General features: G+C 66.1%; 2 protein-coding genes across 2 annotated transcripts in view; both read right to left on the bottom strand.

The window, feature by feature from the left end:
- Positions 1–609: 609 nt before the first annotated feature.
- Positions 610–10,852, bottom strand: FAAP100 (FA core complex associated protein 100). Its single transcript, XM_058704945.1, is given in 12 exon segments — positions 610–1,168; positions 1,480–1,622; positions 1,875–1,961; positions 3,927–4,043; positions 5,280–5,416; positions 5,514–6,286; positions 7,132–7,288; positions 8,412–8,664; positions 8,666–9,271; positions 9,274–9,373; positions 10,207–10,325; positions 10,666–10,852. Coding segments are annotated over 11 exon segments (2,646 nt in total). The 5' UTR covers positions 10,831–10,852; the 3' UTR covers positions 610–1,168; positions 1,480–1,490.
- A 2,644-nt stretch (positions 10,853–13,496) lies between these two features.
- Positions 13,497–16,097, bottom strand: part of NPLOC4 (NPL4 homolog, ubiquitin recognition factor) — a 61,574-nt gene continuing 58,973 nt past the window's right edge. Inside the window, exon 17 of the mRNA XM_058704947.1 lies at positions 13,497–15,830. Coding sequence (XP_058560930.1) covers positions 15,673–15,830 — 158 coding nt within the window. The 3' untranslated portion in view covers positions 13,497–15,672. The remainder of the gene's footprint in view (positions 15,831–16,097) is intronic.

The raw sequence follows: 16,097 nt of genomic DNA, 5'->3' as shown, positions 1-16,097 counted from the left end.
TTCCGGAGACTGCGTGGTCTGCCCGCCCCCGCCCCCACCCCACCCCACCAGGGGCATCCAGCCAGCAGAAGCGCTTTCCCGCCACTGCTGCTTCTCCATCCCTGCCTGGAAGGCCCAGTGCTCAGGCCTCCCAAGGGCGACCCTTGTGAAGGGCCCAGCGGGACGGAGTGGGGGTGGGGAGCTGTACGCTGGGGACCAGGGACAGCCAAGCAAATGCCAGGTGCTGGGGTGGCGGTCCCGGCACTGCTCTTTCCACACACTTGCGTGCCCACCGCCTCCGTCACTCCTCCCTCCTGCCCTGGAGCAGCCTCCAGTGTGGGGTCCGTGGGGCGACCACCCACTCTCCCGGGCTCTGACTGGAGCACCCCACTGGCCCCTCTCCCTCCCCAGAGATGTCCTCGGTTCTCCCTGGGAGGGACTCGCGTGCCCTGAAGGCCGGGTGGCCACTTCACCCCAGTGCTGGGGACTCCCTACTGGCCTCCAGGACCACGGAGAGGCCAATGCGGGGTTCACCCAAGCATACCTGGGGGAGGCCCAGAAATCCCGGTCAAAGCTGCCACCCAACTGAGGAAGAGGGCAAGCAGAAATAAAACACAGCTGAAGCCAAGGCAGCTCGACAAACAGCGGACGTGTCTTGCAGCAGGGGGTGCCTCAAAGACCCCATGCGCACAGAAGAGCACCACGTCACAGTCCAAAGGAGGGTCACCCTCCCCAAATGCTAAATGTGCCAGCACCAGAATGGGAATCAAGCTGGGCCATTGCCCAGGCTGAGGGAGGCAGCTGGGGGGCTGCAGCCCACCCCGAGGGACCCTGCAAACAATGCATAGTGCCCGGTGCTGAGTGCGGCCTCGGATGGGAGAATCTCCCGGGGGAGTGCTCCAGCCCCTGGGAGCGTCCTCCCAGCCGGTGAGCTCAGCGGCTGCAGAGAAGCAGGGCTGACGGGCCCACAGGTGGACGAAAGGGTCTGTGGGTGGGTGAGTGGGCAGCCCACCCTACGTCACACCCAGAAACTTTCTCCGGGGCCTGGGCAGGCCACGTGGCAATGCCACCGTTCTGGGGGCCAGGCCAGACCCCGTTTCCGGGCGGAGGGGACTTCGCTGATCCAGCTTCCAGTGCTCCAGGGCAGAGACCGCCCAGCAGGACCAGGTGCAGCGGGGGCGAAAGGAAGCTGTCGAAGGGAAAGGTGGGACCTGGGGCGTCTCGGGCCGTCTGGGGCCAGGCAGGCGGGGAACAGGAACAGGGCCCGGTGCCCGGCAGGGCAGACCCCAGAGACCTGGCACTTCACACCCCACCTCCTCCGAGCACCGCCCCCCCCCCCCCCCCCCCAGAGCAGCCAGGAGCCCTGCGTCCCGTATGCACCCCTCCCCCACATCTAGAGAAAGGGTCGGGGGCTGGAAGCCGTCCTTTCTCCATTGAAGACCCAAGGCCCCCGAGTCGTGGGAGGTCCGAGGAAGGCCCAGAAGGAGCCTGGAGGCTCACCTGGAGGGACATCACACCAGGAGGAGGCTGGGGCTGCGCAGCTGCTGGTACACCTGCAGGAGTCGCTCCGCCGTGGTCCGTGAGCTGGCCTCGTCGTCCGTGCTCAGCCGGTCCCGCAGGGTCTGCACCTCCCGCAGCAGCGTCTGCGGGGTGGGGAGGGGGCAACGGGCAGCACTCAGACTCCCCACCTCCCTGCTGGGCACGGCCCCGGCCCCTCTGGGGGAGGCCCATCCTACTTGGGAGGACAGTCCCCACTCCCCAGGTGGCGGGCCGTGAGTCCTGGCAGGCTCCACTGTGCCGGGGACACCTGAGGCCTGTGCATGTCCCCAGAGGAGCCCAGCCAGGTCCCGCGCTTGCTGGCCAGGCTGGGGGGAGGCCCAGATGAGGGACCTCACCTCGTGGTTGACCTGGATCTGGTGGAGATACTGAGCACGGAGGTCGGGTGGGCCGGAGCTCTGGGCAGCCTGTTCCACAACCATCCTCTGGTGGGGGGACAAGGGGCAGGTGGTTGGAGGACACTTCCCACCTCCCATCTGGAGGGGGTGCCTGGGGCCCCATCACCTCCGAGGGCCCCTCTGCGTTGTCTGCTGCAGCCCCAGCAGGTTACTTGGAAGGAACGTCCTTCTCGCTCCCCGTTCCTCTGCTGCCCACTCCCTCCCTCGTCCTCACAGAGCCCTTCTCTCCTCCTCGGCGGCATCAGGACTGGCGCCCGCTGCCCTCGCAGGGGTCACCCAACCTGCCCCATTTGCTTTCTGGGGAAACCCAGGCAGCTCCTGGGAGCTCAGATCCAAGCCCCCAGACAGGCTCGGGCAGCGAGGCCCCACCAGCCTCTGCAGCAAAGCACTGACATCCGGCAGGAGATGCCGGCCTGTGGCAGCCGCAGCAGGAAGACCATGTGGGGGGGGGGGGGGGGGTGGCGGCGACCGTTACGTGGACCACGGTGTTAGCCGACAGGACAGACCATGGCCTGCAGTCCGCCTGAATGTTCCTGTCAAGGGAGCGTCTGCAGCAACCTGTTAGGAGCCAAACCTGCCCCCAGATCCATACGTGGAAGCTGCCCCCAGCAGCTCAGCACATGACTGTCCTCTGAGCTGTGGTCTTTGCCAACGAACAAGGGAAGAGGAGGCCACGTGGGTGGGCCCTAAACCGACGTGAGCGGTGTCCTCGTAAGAAGCGTGCAGACGTGCACAGAGGACAGCCGCGGAAAGACACAGGAGAACACGGCTGTCTGTGCACCACGGAGGCCTCAGCCTCCAGCACGCAATTCCTGCCGTTCGTGCCCAGGCTGTGGTTGTCGTGGCACCTGGACACGAACTTCCCCTCCCTGCCGGTGGTCGGGTCAGCACGCTCCTTCCCGAGTGCCACGTTAAGCGTCAACCTCCTGGCTGCCGTGCTTGGCATGTCTGGAGACGGCCTGGCAGGAGCGAAAGGACGGTCGAAGGGGCCCCTCTCTAGGCACAGGGAACAAGAACCAATCCGGGGGCTGGTGTCCCCACCAGGCCCACACCCCTCTGACAGCTCGACACACTCGGGACTAGATCCCTGAGCCACATGTGCCACGGTGGGCACATGTGCCATCAGTGTTGCGTGGGGGGACCGCTGGGGTCACAGGCTCCTGAGTAGCGCCCACCTGCCTGGGCTGGTGAGGGCTCCTGGCTCCCCAGGGTGCACTGGAGAGTCTAGACCACCACCACTCAGGTCCTCGTCAAAGCCTAAACACCAAGCCCGCGGGTTCTCCGATTCCCAGGTCTGGGATGGGGCCTGGGAATGTGCTCTGGTAAGTTCCAGGGGGAGGCTGGTTCCAGAGCCATACCGCAGAGCTGTCACCATCACCGCAGACCCCTCTATGACCGTCAGGGCCTCGTTCAGAACAAGTGGGAGATAGGCCGGCCAACCTCGGAGCCAGAGCTCTGTCCCGCCAAGGGCACCAGGTGGGAGGTTTCGTTTGGAACCCGAGGACAGCAATGTGACAGCTCATCCCATGCCAGGTGGCAAAACGGGCCCCAAAGGCGTGTGAGAGGTTGGCCGTCACTCCTGCTTTCTTGGCAGAGACGTGGAGGCTCAGAGTGTAGGCACCTTGTCCCAGGACCCACGTTCAGGGCATCTCGCCAGGGCACGGCCTCTCGGCACAGCCAGGCAAGTTGGGAGGCCTGCACGTGAGCGTGACAGGTAGCACACGGACCGTCCTCTTTTGACGCAGTGCCCACGCGGGTTCGCGGACGCGCTGGGGGGCCGCTGGCACACCAGATGGCGGTGCGTTACTGAAGCGTCATCAGCAAAGCTGCCCTACTCACCCCTCAGCTGCCCACAGCTCACGTGCACGACACGAACACGCACAAGCAAAGAGGAGGGAGGATCGTCCTGCAACACCCACGCAGGCAGCCACGGTCCGCCACAGTCCCATGTTCCCACCACCGCACTCTGACCTCCTGAGCAGGCCCGTGTACCTGCAGACGCCCAATGACAGCATGGTGTGCCTGGCACAGATTGGCCAGAGAGGAGCTCTCCACTTGGATCTCCACGGCCTGCATGGGCCCTGCCGCGCACAGGTGGGTCACCGTCACCTGCAAAGCACGAGGAGCCTCGCTGTCCACGCACCGCCCTGCCCCACCCCGAGGGCAACTCTCAGAGGGCCCCAACTCCCCAGTCTGGGCCGCTCCTCTGCAGCCTGGAAGCGGAGAGGTGCAGGAGGGCTCCCGGGCCTGGGCCTCCCCACCTGCTAACTTGTACCTGAGAGCCCGCCACCTGCACCCGACCAGCAGCATCCCGTTGGGAACTGCCGTCCAGAAGGCGTCCCGCTCCCGTGGGACGGACACTCACGGCTCCCGTGGGACGGACTACAGCCACGGCACTCACTCTACAATGCAGTGACTCTGTGCCCGCTCCACCGTGGACAGCCCACACCGGGCATCCCGGGTCACCCGGCAGCAAGGTCAGGGTTTCAGAAGTGAAACCGGGAGGGGATTGGGTGCCCAAAGTCAGCCAAGTGCCCCCAGGAAGTTCTGGGCGCACCGAGCTCAGGGTGAAGCCCTGGCACAGCGCGGGCAGGCCGGAGGCCAGGACGTGCTGCCTCGCTCCCCACGCAGGACCCAACGGCCCAGGGGCGGAGCCACTGTCCTGCAAGTTCTTCCTTCGGCAGCCTGGGATGTGCTGGGGTTGTGAGTGCTCACCAGGCCGACTATCCGGCCCTTCCCACCACCTGGGGAGCCACCGTCAGGGCCCAGAATCGGCCCAGGGATATGTCGACCCAGGCACGCTGATCTGGCCTGAAAGGCTGTGCAGTGGGCGGCCCGCCACCTCAGGGACAGGTGTCTTGGCAGCCTGGGCCACTCTGTGAGCCTCCAACGCTGGATTGTGAGAGTCTGCTGGACGCGACCCCAGGCCTGCCACCGGGAGCATCTTGGGAGGGAAGGTGTGTGCGAGAAGCGTGCTGGCAGTTAGTTCCGGGGTCTCAGCGCCCCTGTAGGGCAGGGGTTTGGTGGTTCAGGGCCTGGGCTCAGTGGGGTCCCGGAGTACACGCTGTCGCCAAGCAATGCTGGGGCACCTGGCCACGAATTCCAGCAGTGCGTGGGCCCGTCCCCACAGGGGCCTGAAACGCGAGGTCCACGCTGCCACTGGCCCCGCGAAGGCTGTTCCGGCACAAGCGTGCGTCGGGAGGTGCACGTCAGAAACCTCCGGAGGGTTGGCCCCAATACCCTGATTCCTCTCAAGCAGCCCAGAGATGCTGGGGGCTCTCAGACGCCGCTCTGAAAACCACCACTACCGACACGACTTCCCCAGAGAGCTGACCCCTGGCTTGCCTCTCGGACGACAAGGTGGAGGTCAGTGCCGTCGGGGGCCAGTCCCCGGACGGAGGACAGCAGTCGGGCCCTCACGACGTCCAGGGCGCTGTTCTCGGCAAGCAGCCACTGCAGGGTGGCACAGCCCAGGGACACGCCTAGTGGAGAGAGGCACCGCAGGGAGCTCGCACAGGTCCTGGAAGAGGAGGGAGCCCCGCGTCCACAGGCAGGAGCCAGGCCGTCAGCGACACCAACCTGGCTGACCGTCCCCCAGGGCGGCCCTCAGAAGCCCTGCTGACACCTTGATGGTGGCCACCGACGGGGGCGGGAACTTGGCCCGCAGGGAAGCGGGTCCGGCCGGCTCGCCGCCCGGCCCGAGGCGCGCTCCCAAGAAGGTGTCCACAGGGTCGCCAGCGGGGCTGCACGGGCTGGGGGCCTGCGTGGGGGGCGCGGCCAGGCCAGGAAAGCGCAGGCACTGGAGCACGTCCACGGTGTGCTCGCTCAGGGGCAGGCAGACGCCGTCTTGCTCAGGCAACATGTCGGGGGGGCACCCTTGCAAGGAGGGGTCCTCGGAAGAGTCTGGGGGGGCGAGGGCCCCGCCCACAACCTCCCTGAGGCTGTAGTGGAGCGCACAGGACACCGTCACAGGCAGGTCCAGCGTGCCGTCCTCACCGGGACCCAGGGGCAGCGTCACCTCCCGCCGGTCGCCGGGGCCCAGCCGGTCCACGGGGATGGTGTAGGTGGCGGCCGAGCCGGCCGAGTCTGGGTCTGAGGCGCGGGAGCGGGTACACACCTGCACACACCAAGTCCAGCCCCGGTCCAGACTGAAGCCGCTGCCGTTCTGCAGCCGGCAGGTGGCCGTCAGCACGTCCTGCAGCTGCGCGCGGCTCCAGGCGGTGGCAGTGGTACACGAGATGGGCCTGGGGCCCTCGCGGCTCGCCAGCAGGACGCAGCTCACGTTCATGGCTTCGTTGAGGCACACGAGGGCCCGGTTGCGCTGCTCAACTGCCTTCTTCAGAGAAGACACCCTGGAAAGAACGAACACAGCACCTCGGGCACGGGCGAGGAAGCACGGGGGTGGGTGCCGCGTCCCCTCCTCCCAGGCCTGGAAGACACCAGGACCCGGCCCCGTGACGTGCGTCCAGAGAGGAGCGGGGGCCTGCCTCGGGGCGGCTCGCCGGCCCCACCCCTACCGGAGCCCTTTCAAAGGTGCCCCCAGCTGTCTAACTGAAGCCCGGCTCTGAGGCAGCAGGACCACAGGGGACAGAGGCTGGAGCTGACGGAACCCCACTCGGCGGGCCTGGCCTAGTCCACTAGGCTCATGGCCACGGCCAACCTCGTCGGGGCCACATGGGCCAGGTGGTGCCACAGCAGGGCTGGCCTCTCCACTGCGTTCCCGGCCATGTCCTGAGCTGGCCCCTCTGCTCCTCCGCAGCAGTGCTGTGACAGCCCAGGAGACGGCAGGCACGACGGAACGGCCTTAAGCGACGGGGGCCCGGAGCCTACAGACCGTCACCCCGGGCCACACAGAAAGGCGGGTCAGAGGACGAAGCCACTGGGGCCTTTGCTGAGACGGGGGGGGCTGAGACCTCCGAGGAGAGGGGACCCCTGGGGGAGAGCTGAGGCGTCGGCACAGAGAGTCTCCCCGATGGCAGGGAAGACGCACGAGCAGGGCCCAGGACGCGGCGGACGTCCCTCCCGACCTCCGGGATGGGACACGACGCGGCACCTGGGGCTCTCATTGGGGTCAGGGGCAGAGCGACAGGCCTGGCCCGAACCGCCACCGCCACCCAGGATGTCGTCCCCCCCGAAGGATACCAACCCTCAAGGACACGGCACTGGCCTCCACCCGGGCAACAGCCCAGCCGCTCACCTCTCAGAGACGGTGCCGATTCCGGACAGCAGCTCCTTAATTTTCCGGCCAGTGTTCACCACTGTCGCTCTGGCGGGGCAGGGCACCTCGGAGCTCAGGTCCAGGCTACAGATAATCAGGCGGCCCCTGGCAGACAGGGCCAGGAGCCTGGTGCCACCTGAGGATGGGCACCCACGGGGCCTGGTCAACAGGCAAGAAGGGGCAAATGGCTGGAGGCACGGGACAAACGGGGCCAGAAGCCAGGACCCAGGCGAGAGAGGGGGTCCTGGCGACGGCCCTGAAGAGACGCCGGATGACCAAAGGGCCCTGGACGTGGGCCGGGGGGCAGAGCCACTGCCCACATCCACCTCACGCACGCGGTGTGCGGGCCACTGAGTCAGCCCGGTGCGGCCCTACCTTCGACGGGCCACACACGACAGAGCTGCCTCCAGACCGAAGGGTGCCGCACACGCCCCTCGTCCTCACTCTGCACTCGCCGGGGCCTCCCCAGAAGCCGGCTCTCTCTAGCACTCGTTCCATCCCCTCCCCCACCCCCGGGCTCCTGGGGAGCCTCCAGGAGACAGGCTCCACCTCCTGCGACTTGGCCGCTGGTCCCCCAAGCCCAATGCCGCGGAGGCCCCGAGCCCCGGCCCAAGCTGCAGCAGCCAGAAGGGTGAGGCATAGAGCACGCCCAGGCCGAGCCGCTGCTGGGCGCAGCCATCCACACGACCCTCTCCCTGCGGTAGGGACACTGGTGAGAACCGTCCACACTGGCGTCACGGGCCTCGTGCACCACGTTAACGAGAGTGCGCACTTCGCTAACCGCGGCGCCGGGCCGACACGGCAAAAACCCTCTGCGGCTCTATCTGGGGAAAACACAGGGGCAGAGTTCTGGGACGCCGCCCGCACCGGGGCACAGGAGGCTGGCCAGCAGGCCACACGGGAAGCAGGGCAGGCGCCTCCCACCTTCCAAAAACACCACCTGCCCCTCCTTGGACCACCCACCGCAGGAGACCCGTAGGTCACCCAGGTGCAGATCCCACCCGGGGCGAGTGGCCGGCTGCCGCCGCGGCCCCCACGGGCCACACGCGACCAGACACCCCGTGACCCAAAGGAAAACAAGTACCGACCCCCAGGCTACTCCAGGCAAGGAAACACCTGCCTGTCAGGTTTACGAAAGGCGTGAAGGAGACGGAGAGGGGAGGACGGGCCAGGTCGCAGGAGAGAAGACAGCCACGCGGAAAATTCCACCCCCCGCCACGACAGGCTCTGGTTTTCCAGGTTTAAGCAGCTGCTCGTACCTTCAGGCACCTCGGACAACACGGAGAGCGTGACGATGCTGCACACGCTGACGCTGGCTGGACACAGCAGAGAGGGCAGGCTTCCCGGGCCCCTGTCAGGCTGCACGGGGTCCTGGGGGGCACCTCCCCGAGCCAGGTCCACGACACACAGGTCCGAGGGGGTGCTGTGGTACACACGGCTGCCTCCGCCACAGGCTGCACACAGCACAGGCCCTGGGAGCCGGTACTCCTGCAGCTCCGGCACCGGATCCCCCCGCCTCATCCCAGCTGGCCTTGACGGCCAGCACCCGGCCGTGGCGACCCAGCGCCACTAGGCAGTCTGGGTGTGTGTCCTCCACGTTCTCGCCCGAGGACTCTGTCCTCAAAGCTCCGATGGAAACAACGGGTTCCTCCAGGTGATGGAGAATCTTGACAAGGGCCTTTGGGTCACCAGGGGCCAACCTGGAGGTGACCAGAGTCTTCAAGACCACACAGCAGAGCTGGCCATCAGGGAGACCACAGAGGATCACAGGTGATTCCAAGAGGGAGGCGTCAACTCCAAAGAGCAGCCCAAAGAGGGCCCGTTCCAGCGTGAAGCCCCCAGAGCCCGGCATACAGCCACACAGCCCGCTGCAGCCCGGTGGTGACACACAGCACAGCACTGGGAGGAAGTGGGGGGCTGTGGGCTCCCCAAGGCTCCCAGCCAGAGGGCTGGAAGTGGACAACTCCACTTCGCCGATCTGGCCTGGGGGCCTGGCGTCCTCCCCTGGACGGTGACACCGGAACAGCTGTACCTTCCACTGGGCAGGGCCCTGTGCCAGGGTGACCAGTACGTCATCGAGCACAACGAAAGCACACAGTGTGGCGTCAGGGAGGATGCACAGGCATCTGGGTCCACGGGGATCACGGGGCAAGGGGGCTCACCGTCCTCACTGTCCTCATCATTCTTGTCGCTGTCATCCCCGTCATCTTGGCTCACAGACCTTCAACAACCAGGGGACTGTTGGTCAGAATGTTCATAAGCTCTCTTCCCAACAAACCGCCAGTGAGCACACGGGGCACGGAGTCTCCACGGGGAGTGACCTTGGTGAGGGGGTTACAGCCCCTCAGCAGTGGGCAGAAGGCCCCCCAGGGAGCAGCTGGTCTGCCTCACTACCTCCCACCTGCTCGCGGACTGTTCTGACCAGTCACCCAGGGACACACGCGACGGGATGTATCCAGGCTTCCAGAAACGGGATGCCAAAAGAAAATTCTCATCAGTGCAGAACTGTGAGAGCCCCCGGGGCCTAGGCTCTGAATCGCGGCCCCTACCTTTTTAAGTCCTAAACCAGCAACGAGCTGCCTGTGTCCAGCCTCTGTACTGGTACCTGGGTGAGGCCTAACTCCTCAACATCGGTCCCCCCCCCAACTGACTCAGGGTTCAGGGTGCCTTGGCTGTGACTGCTAACCACAGGGGCCCACCTAAAAGGTGTGTCACAGCAGAGGGGACAGGGTCCTACCTCAGGCTGCACACTCTACAGCCTAGACCTCATTTAGTAAGGGTTCTCCTCCAGCAGGAGCCTGCTAGAGAATGTAGACGCTGGGGGCTGGGGGCACCCAAGACTTCAGAGCCGGCCCCGGGGCCCAGCAGCCCTACAGGGCTGGTGGGTGCTCACTCTGAACCTAATCCAGGGGGCAAGCAGAAGGTACAGGTCGCAGCAGGCACAGAGGCGTGTTTGAGAAGACAGAGTAGGGAGGCCACGGTCCCAGACGACCACAGTCCACCTGAGACCATGTCAGCCTCCGCCATGAGGGCTGCCCAGTGACCCCTCTTCACCTGCTCGCCTGGTCCAACGACACGCAGTAGATGCCTTTCTGGGCGCACAACACGTAGAGCACCCCGCGGAGGGCCGAGAGCTCCAGGTGCCACACCCGACCAGGAAACCTGAAGACGGCCTGGACATCGGAGGGAAAGAGGCGTCAGGCCGGCCGCGAGAAGGACCGAGGGGAGGCGGAGAGCGGCACCCAGTCCTTACACAAGCTCCTCAAAAGCGCCGGCCCCTCCCAAAGAACCAGGACCCCCCACGTCCAAGTCTCCTCACCCTCGGAACCCTGTCCCCTCGCCCCGCCCCCGCGCCCCGGGTGGCCTGTCCCCCATGTCCTCCCCCGACCCCAGGCTCCAGACACCCGATTCCTCCCCGCATTCCCCGTCCGGGACCCCCGCCAACCCCTCCGCCCGAGAGCCCACCACCACTCCCCGCCCCTCCCGGGCCTGAGGCCCCCGCCCGGCGCTCACGGTCAGCAGATTCCCCTCCTGGTCGTAGACGTAGACGAGCTCGCTCCCGGTGGACACGAAGATCTCGGCGCCGCGGCACAGCACGCGGGGCTTGCCCGCCGCCAGGCCCCCGAGCGGGCAGCGGAAGCCCGCCAAGTACTGGACCCGCGGCGCGAAGCCGGCCATGGTGCCGGCGGAGGCTCGGGGGGGGGGGGGGGGGGGGGGGCGGGGCGCTTTACGGCCGCCCACGTGGCGGCGCGACCTCCGCCGTAAAGCGGTCCGGACGGGGGCGGGGCGCGGGGGCGGATCCGCGCCGGGGGCCGGGTCCCAGTTTGGGTGGCAGGCGGAGGCCCCGCCCCTGCGAGGAAACTAGTGGGCACAGCGGTTTGGCAAAGGGCCCGCGTGTGTAAAGCCAAACGCGGGGAACCCCAGGGAATCCCGCCCGTGCGCCGCGCGGCCCCAGGCGCCCTCGAAGCGGGGAACGCCGCGCCACCTCCCACGCCGGTGCGGTGCCTCGGGGCTGGTCGGCCGGGACCGAAGTCGCGTCGCGCCTCCCCCGTACGCCGTAGAGCCAGGCAGGGGCCTGAACCCCGGGGAGGGGGTGGGGGTGGGGGGCCGGGGCCAGCGTACCGCCTCCTCTGGGCAGACGGTCCGCTCCTAAAGCGATTTTGTGGGGTTCCGGGGAGCGGTTGGACTTCTTGGAGGAGTCCAGGGCTCCCGCAGCCCGGGCGTTCCAGGCCCGAGGACGGGTCACCTCCCTCTGAGCCCACCCCAACCCCAGGGTTTGAGCTAAACATGGACAGAGTTGCTCCTCCCTCCGATCCTGGCCATGAGTCGTTCAGGGTGTGTATTAGTTTGGCTGGACAATGGGGGCAAAGGATCATGAAGAGGACGGTATGGCTAACCAGAAATCGGTTTGGGGGTGAGGTGAAGCCAGGGCGAGACACCTCTCGTCCCCACCACCCTGGCTGCCCCTCTCTCTCCACATTCCCTGGGGCTTTGGAAGTGCTCACCAGAGAAGAGCCAAGAGCTCTCCTCTGGATGAGTCAGGAGGCCCAGAGAGTCCCTGAAAGGTGCCTGCAGACGGGAAGGTCAAATACATGCCACTCCTTGCCAACGGGAAAATCTCCAAAGTCAGAGACCCAGGAGTGAGCAAGGCACCTGCGGGGTGCAGCCTAGCACAGTACGTTGAAGGGGCCAGCGGCCAACTGTTCCCCGGGCGTGGAAGTTAAACTGACCTCACCGAGGCTGCCGTGTCTGCCAACATGCACAGCCGGTGGCAGTTCTAATTGGCCTTGCTGAGGCGGGCACCACCCCCCCCCCCCCCCCCGCGCCCCAGGGCAGTGGACAGCCACCGCTCCACGGTTTCCGGGTGCTGGGTTGAACACAACGTGAACGTGACCCTCGCAGTCTGTCGTTCACCATTTTTGATCCCAGGTGAAGTCTGGGCTGGAAAGAGATCACGGCCTGAGCTGAAGTTGGACTGAGCCACCCAGGTGCCCCATAAGCCTTCATAATTGGGAAGTGGGGGCAGGCTCCTTTCCTGTGCCCAGGGCCCAAGGCCTGTCTGCCAGTCTGACCACTATCCCTCTTGAACTACCCGCTCATATTAGCTCCCATCCCAGTCCTCCCAGGCTGTTCCCCAACACCAAGGAGCTGTCCTAGAGAAAATGAGCACATGGGGAGGTGGCTCTAGGAGGTGGGTTGAGCTGGGCAGGACTCCCCACACCCCCCACCCCCCCAGGTCTGGCCTGGACGGCCAAACCCTTGGCTGGCCAGGACGACCCTGCAGGCGCTGTTGGGCCAGGTCACTCCTCTGTCCCTCTCCCTCTGCTCAGGAGGCCCAGCAGGATCCTGGCCCCAAGCGGGGGAAGCCCACACTGTGATGTGAGGATTTATGAGCAATGCCCTATATAAACAGAGGGGGGCCCTGGGTGCTGACCCCTGGAGTTTACAGACACGAGCATAGGGCTGAAGGCCAGCAGCCTCTCGTGGGTGTGCAAGGTGCACGCTCCCGCCAGTGCTCTCTATGCCAAATCTGGGGACAGTTCAATCTTCCTAAGGTCAAATGACACTGCCAGCCTGGGGGGCGAATCCCTGGTGTGTGCAGGGCAGCAGCAGGCCCTGTTGGGCCCCCTCACAGGCAGCACGTCCCCTCTGCTTGGTTTCCTGAGGTGGGGGTGGCTCCCCTCAGATCCAGCAAGTCCAGCATTCTGAGGCGCACCAAGGGCCGGGTATGGCAGTGACCCCAACTCGGAGGCCGTGGTTGGTAGTGTGAACCGCACGCTGCTTGGAGCAGCCAGGCCCAGAGGCACCTGGGGCCCCCCGACGTCAGCAGGTGCCGTTTTCTATATACTTGTCCAGGGAGCAATGAGTCACGTGGCCCAAGGACTGGGTGGTGCAGAAAGGTGTGTGTGTGTGAAGGCGGGCACCTGAACCCCAAGAGGGAGTGCCTCCTGGCCGCCGTCATGCGACAATTCAGGACAGGCAGCCTGTCACCTCCCGGCTTGACACCTCTACACCTGTGCAGTGGAGGGGCTTCCAGACCGCGTCCTTCACCTGCTGCCTGACACCAGCAGCTGTCCCCAGACAGGGAGACCTGGGAGCAGCCACGTGGCTGACAGGCAGGGAAGCGCCCGAGGGAGGCCACGCTCTCCTCTTCCACCGGATCACCCATCACAAGTCAGGGCCGGGGAGCCCGGGCAGGGGAGAGGGCTCCGTACGAGGACAGTGACGAGCAGAGAAAAGTGAAGTCACACAACAGGAAGCAGACTCCGACACAACCTGCAGACAGAAGCTCGACGCGCAGGGAGAGGCCTCGGGGCCCGGGATGACAAACGGGGAGCCCACGAGTCGCTTCAGGCGTTTTATTAGTTTCCCGGCAGGGCCGGAGTCCAGGTAACGCTAACGCAAACCCAACTGACGCCCACCTGTAAGCCCCAAGCGGAGCTGGAGCGTGAGCACCAGGAGCGGACCAGTCAGAGGAGGCCGGGGCGGCCAGCTGTGTGCACCTGGGCGGGGGAGCACGCGGTCGCCCCTCGCCTGGTGACGAGAGAGGGTGTGCGCGCACAAGGGCAAGGAGGATGCAGGCGGGGCTGGGGGACCCTCCCCTGGGCAAGAGGAGGTGGCTGCACTGCCCACGGCCAAGGCCTCTGGCAGGGCGCCCCCCCCACCCGCATGCTGAGCTGAGTCCATCTATTTGGACGATGAAGTAAAGTGCGTTACTGAACAAAGAGTGACTTGAAACCAGAAGCAGGGAAGTCACAACACTTTTCCTTCGGCTCAGAGACAGAAGGAAATGAGTTCTGCATCTGCCAGAACTTCAGAGTGAGGAGACTGTTGGCTGAAGAGAGACGGAAAGCAGCAGGTGGGTGAAGGCGACACCAGGAGAACCGGCGGGGGCGGGCCCGGGAGACACACAGGCTGAGCACGGGGTCCCCCGCAGCCTCGCGTCGGATCACAGCGGCCAGACGACACGGGGCCATGCTGGCGGGGACTCTGTGGTTCAGGCCGGCCGCTCCGCACCTCTCCCGCCACCCCCACCCCCAACCGATGGCTCTGAGGCCAGACCCACCCCAATTGGCCCCTGGCCTGGAGAGCAGACAAGTCTCGTGTGCCCCACGCCCGGCGGACTCGGAGGTTCCGGGCACAGCCCTTGCCACAAAAGCAGCCAACACGCAGAGAACGGGGCTCTCTGTCCACAGTGTCACGGGTAAGGGAGGGTCACACAGGCCCGCCTCCCACCCCCGGGGCAGAGACATGAAGTCCTCAGCACGGTCTTCGTCCGGGCCGGCCTCTCGTGGGCATCGTGCAGCGAAGAGACGTGGCCGGCATTAAGGCAAAGAGGCATCAGGGTGCCGCCCACAAGTCCCCGGGGACCCCAGAGCACACGTGCAAGGTCTGACCTCGACCCCTGGCAGCGGCCCTCCCTACAGGCCGGCCCCTGCTCTCTCACGCAGGCCTGCCGCAACGGCCACACGTGACGCAGGCGGCTGGGGGCCGGCAGGGCAGTGGGAGGAAACGGTGTACAGGGCAAAGCGGGTCCTGGACAACCCAGCTCGCCCCACGCAGGCCTGGTCCGAGGCCTCGGGGTGGGGTGGGGGGAGGCGATCCTCTGCGGAGCCACTGCCGCCCTCCTGCTGGTCCACCGAGTCCGCAGCTGTGGCGGCTGTGTGGCTTGGCAGAAGAGTCTCAGGCACTGAGGTTTACTTCCAAGAACTGACTGTGGGTTCCCGTCCACCCTCGCCCACCCTGTGCCCACCCTGTGCCCGCTCCCAGGGACTCGGTATGGGAGGGCAGGAAGTGGAAACTAGTCTCTCTCACTCCCCTTTTATGTTGTTTTTACCTTAAAAAGAAATAAATAAAAGTCTTCCGGGCAGAAATTAACTGATAACTGTTATTACAACCAACGCAGACTTTAAAAAGCCCCACCTGGATGTCTGGTGAGAGCGAGAAGGGTGGGCAGCAAACTAAGCCGCAGATCAAGCAAACGGTGGGTCGGCGAGCCCGGTCCTGCTCACGTTCCGCCAGACGGCGGCTGCTGGCAGGGGAGGAAGAGGCCTCACGGGCAGGGTGTGCCCAGAGCGACAGGTACGGTGGCCACCAAAAACCCCCAACCGGAACCACGGGAGGGGCAAGAACAAAAAGCATCCAAAGGGAAGGGAAGAGAAAGCTGGATGGTGGCAGTAAGGCCTCGGCGTCCCTCCCAACCCCAGGTGATGATTCTGAGGCGCCAGGGGCCTTCCATCACCTCGGACGCCGGCGTGGGGCGTCTGGGGTGGGGGTGGGGGTGGGGGGGGGGAGACCACCGTGCCGCTCCGCTAGGAGGCTGCTGCCAGCCCGCAGAGCGCCAGGCTGGCTCTCCCTCCACGGAAGCCTGGTGCTGAGAAGCTTCGTGGGTCGGAGACCCCAGGGCAGCCCCCCTGCCCCGCCCTTCAGGGCTGCCCACCGCGGGGCGACGGTTGCAATGATCCCGGCTGCAGAGAGAGGCTGCGGTGGGCCGAGTCCTGCCAGCAGGGGCCGGGGGCCCTAGGTCCTAGGGAGGCTACACATCTCGCAGTGGCCGGTGCCCGGCTGGTTCATGAAGGTGCAGTGCTGACAGGCCCACATGGCGGCCGTGGCAGCGTGCGTGGAGCCGCCCACGGCTCCATACTCCTGGAGGCCTGGAAGCTGCACTCCGACCGTGCCTGTGGGGGGAGAGAAACGGCCACTCGTCGTGGTTCGTCGGTAGCGGGTGGGGCGCGGCGGGACGCCCCACCCGCCCCAGAGCTCTCCTGCACCGCCCCCAGAGCAAATGGGGGCTCGCAAAGAAAGCACTACAGGTAGGGACGGCCTGGGTGCCAGGACCCCCGCTGCGAGTCCCCTGCTCGCACACGGGACCCCGCTAAATACACGACACCGTTGCCCTCAGAACCCGAAGCCGTCACCCGTGACCCACTCTACCCCACCGCCAC

This window comes from Neofelis nebulosa, chromosome 16 (assembly GCF_028018385.1).
Source record: "Neofelis nebulosa isolate mNeoNeb1 chromosome 16, mNeoNeb1.pri, whole genome shotgun sequence".
Taxonomy (NCBI): Eukaryota; Metazoa; Chordata; class Mammalia; order Carnivora; family Felidae; genus Neofelis; species Neofelis nebulosa.
Note: the sequence above shows the minus strand (reverse complement) of the source record. Positions and strands in the feature narration are given on the sequence as shown.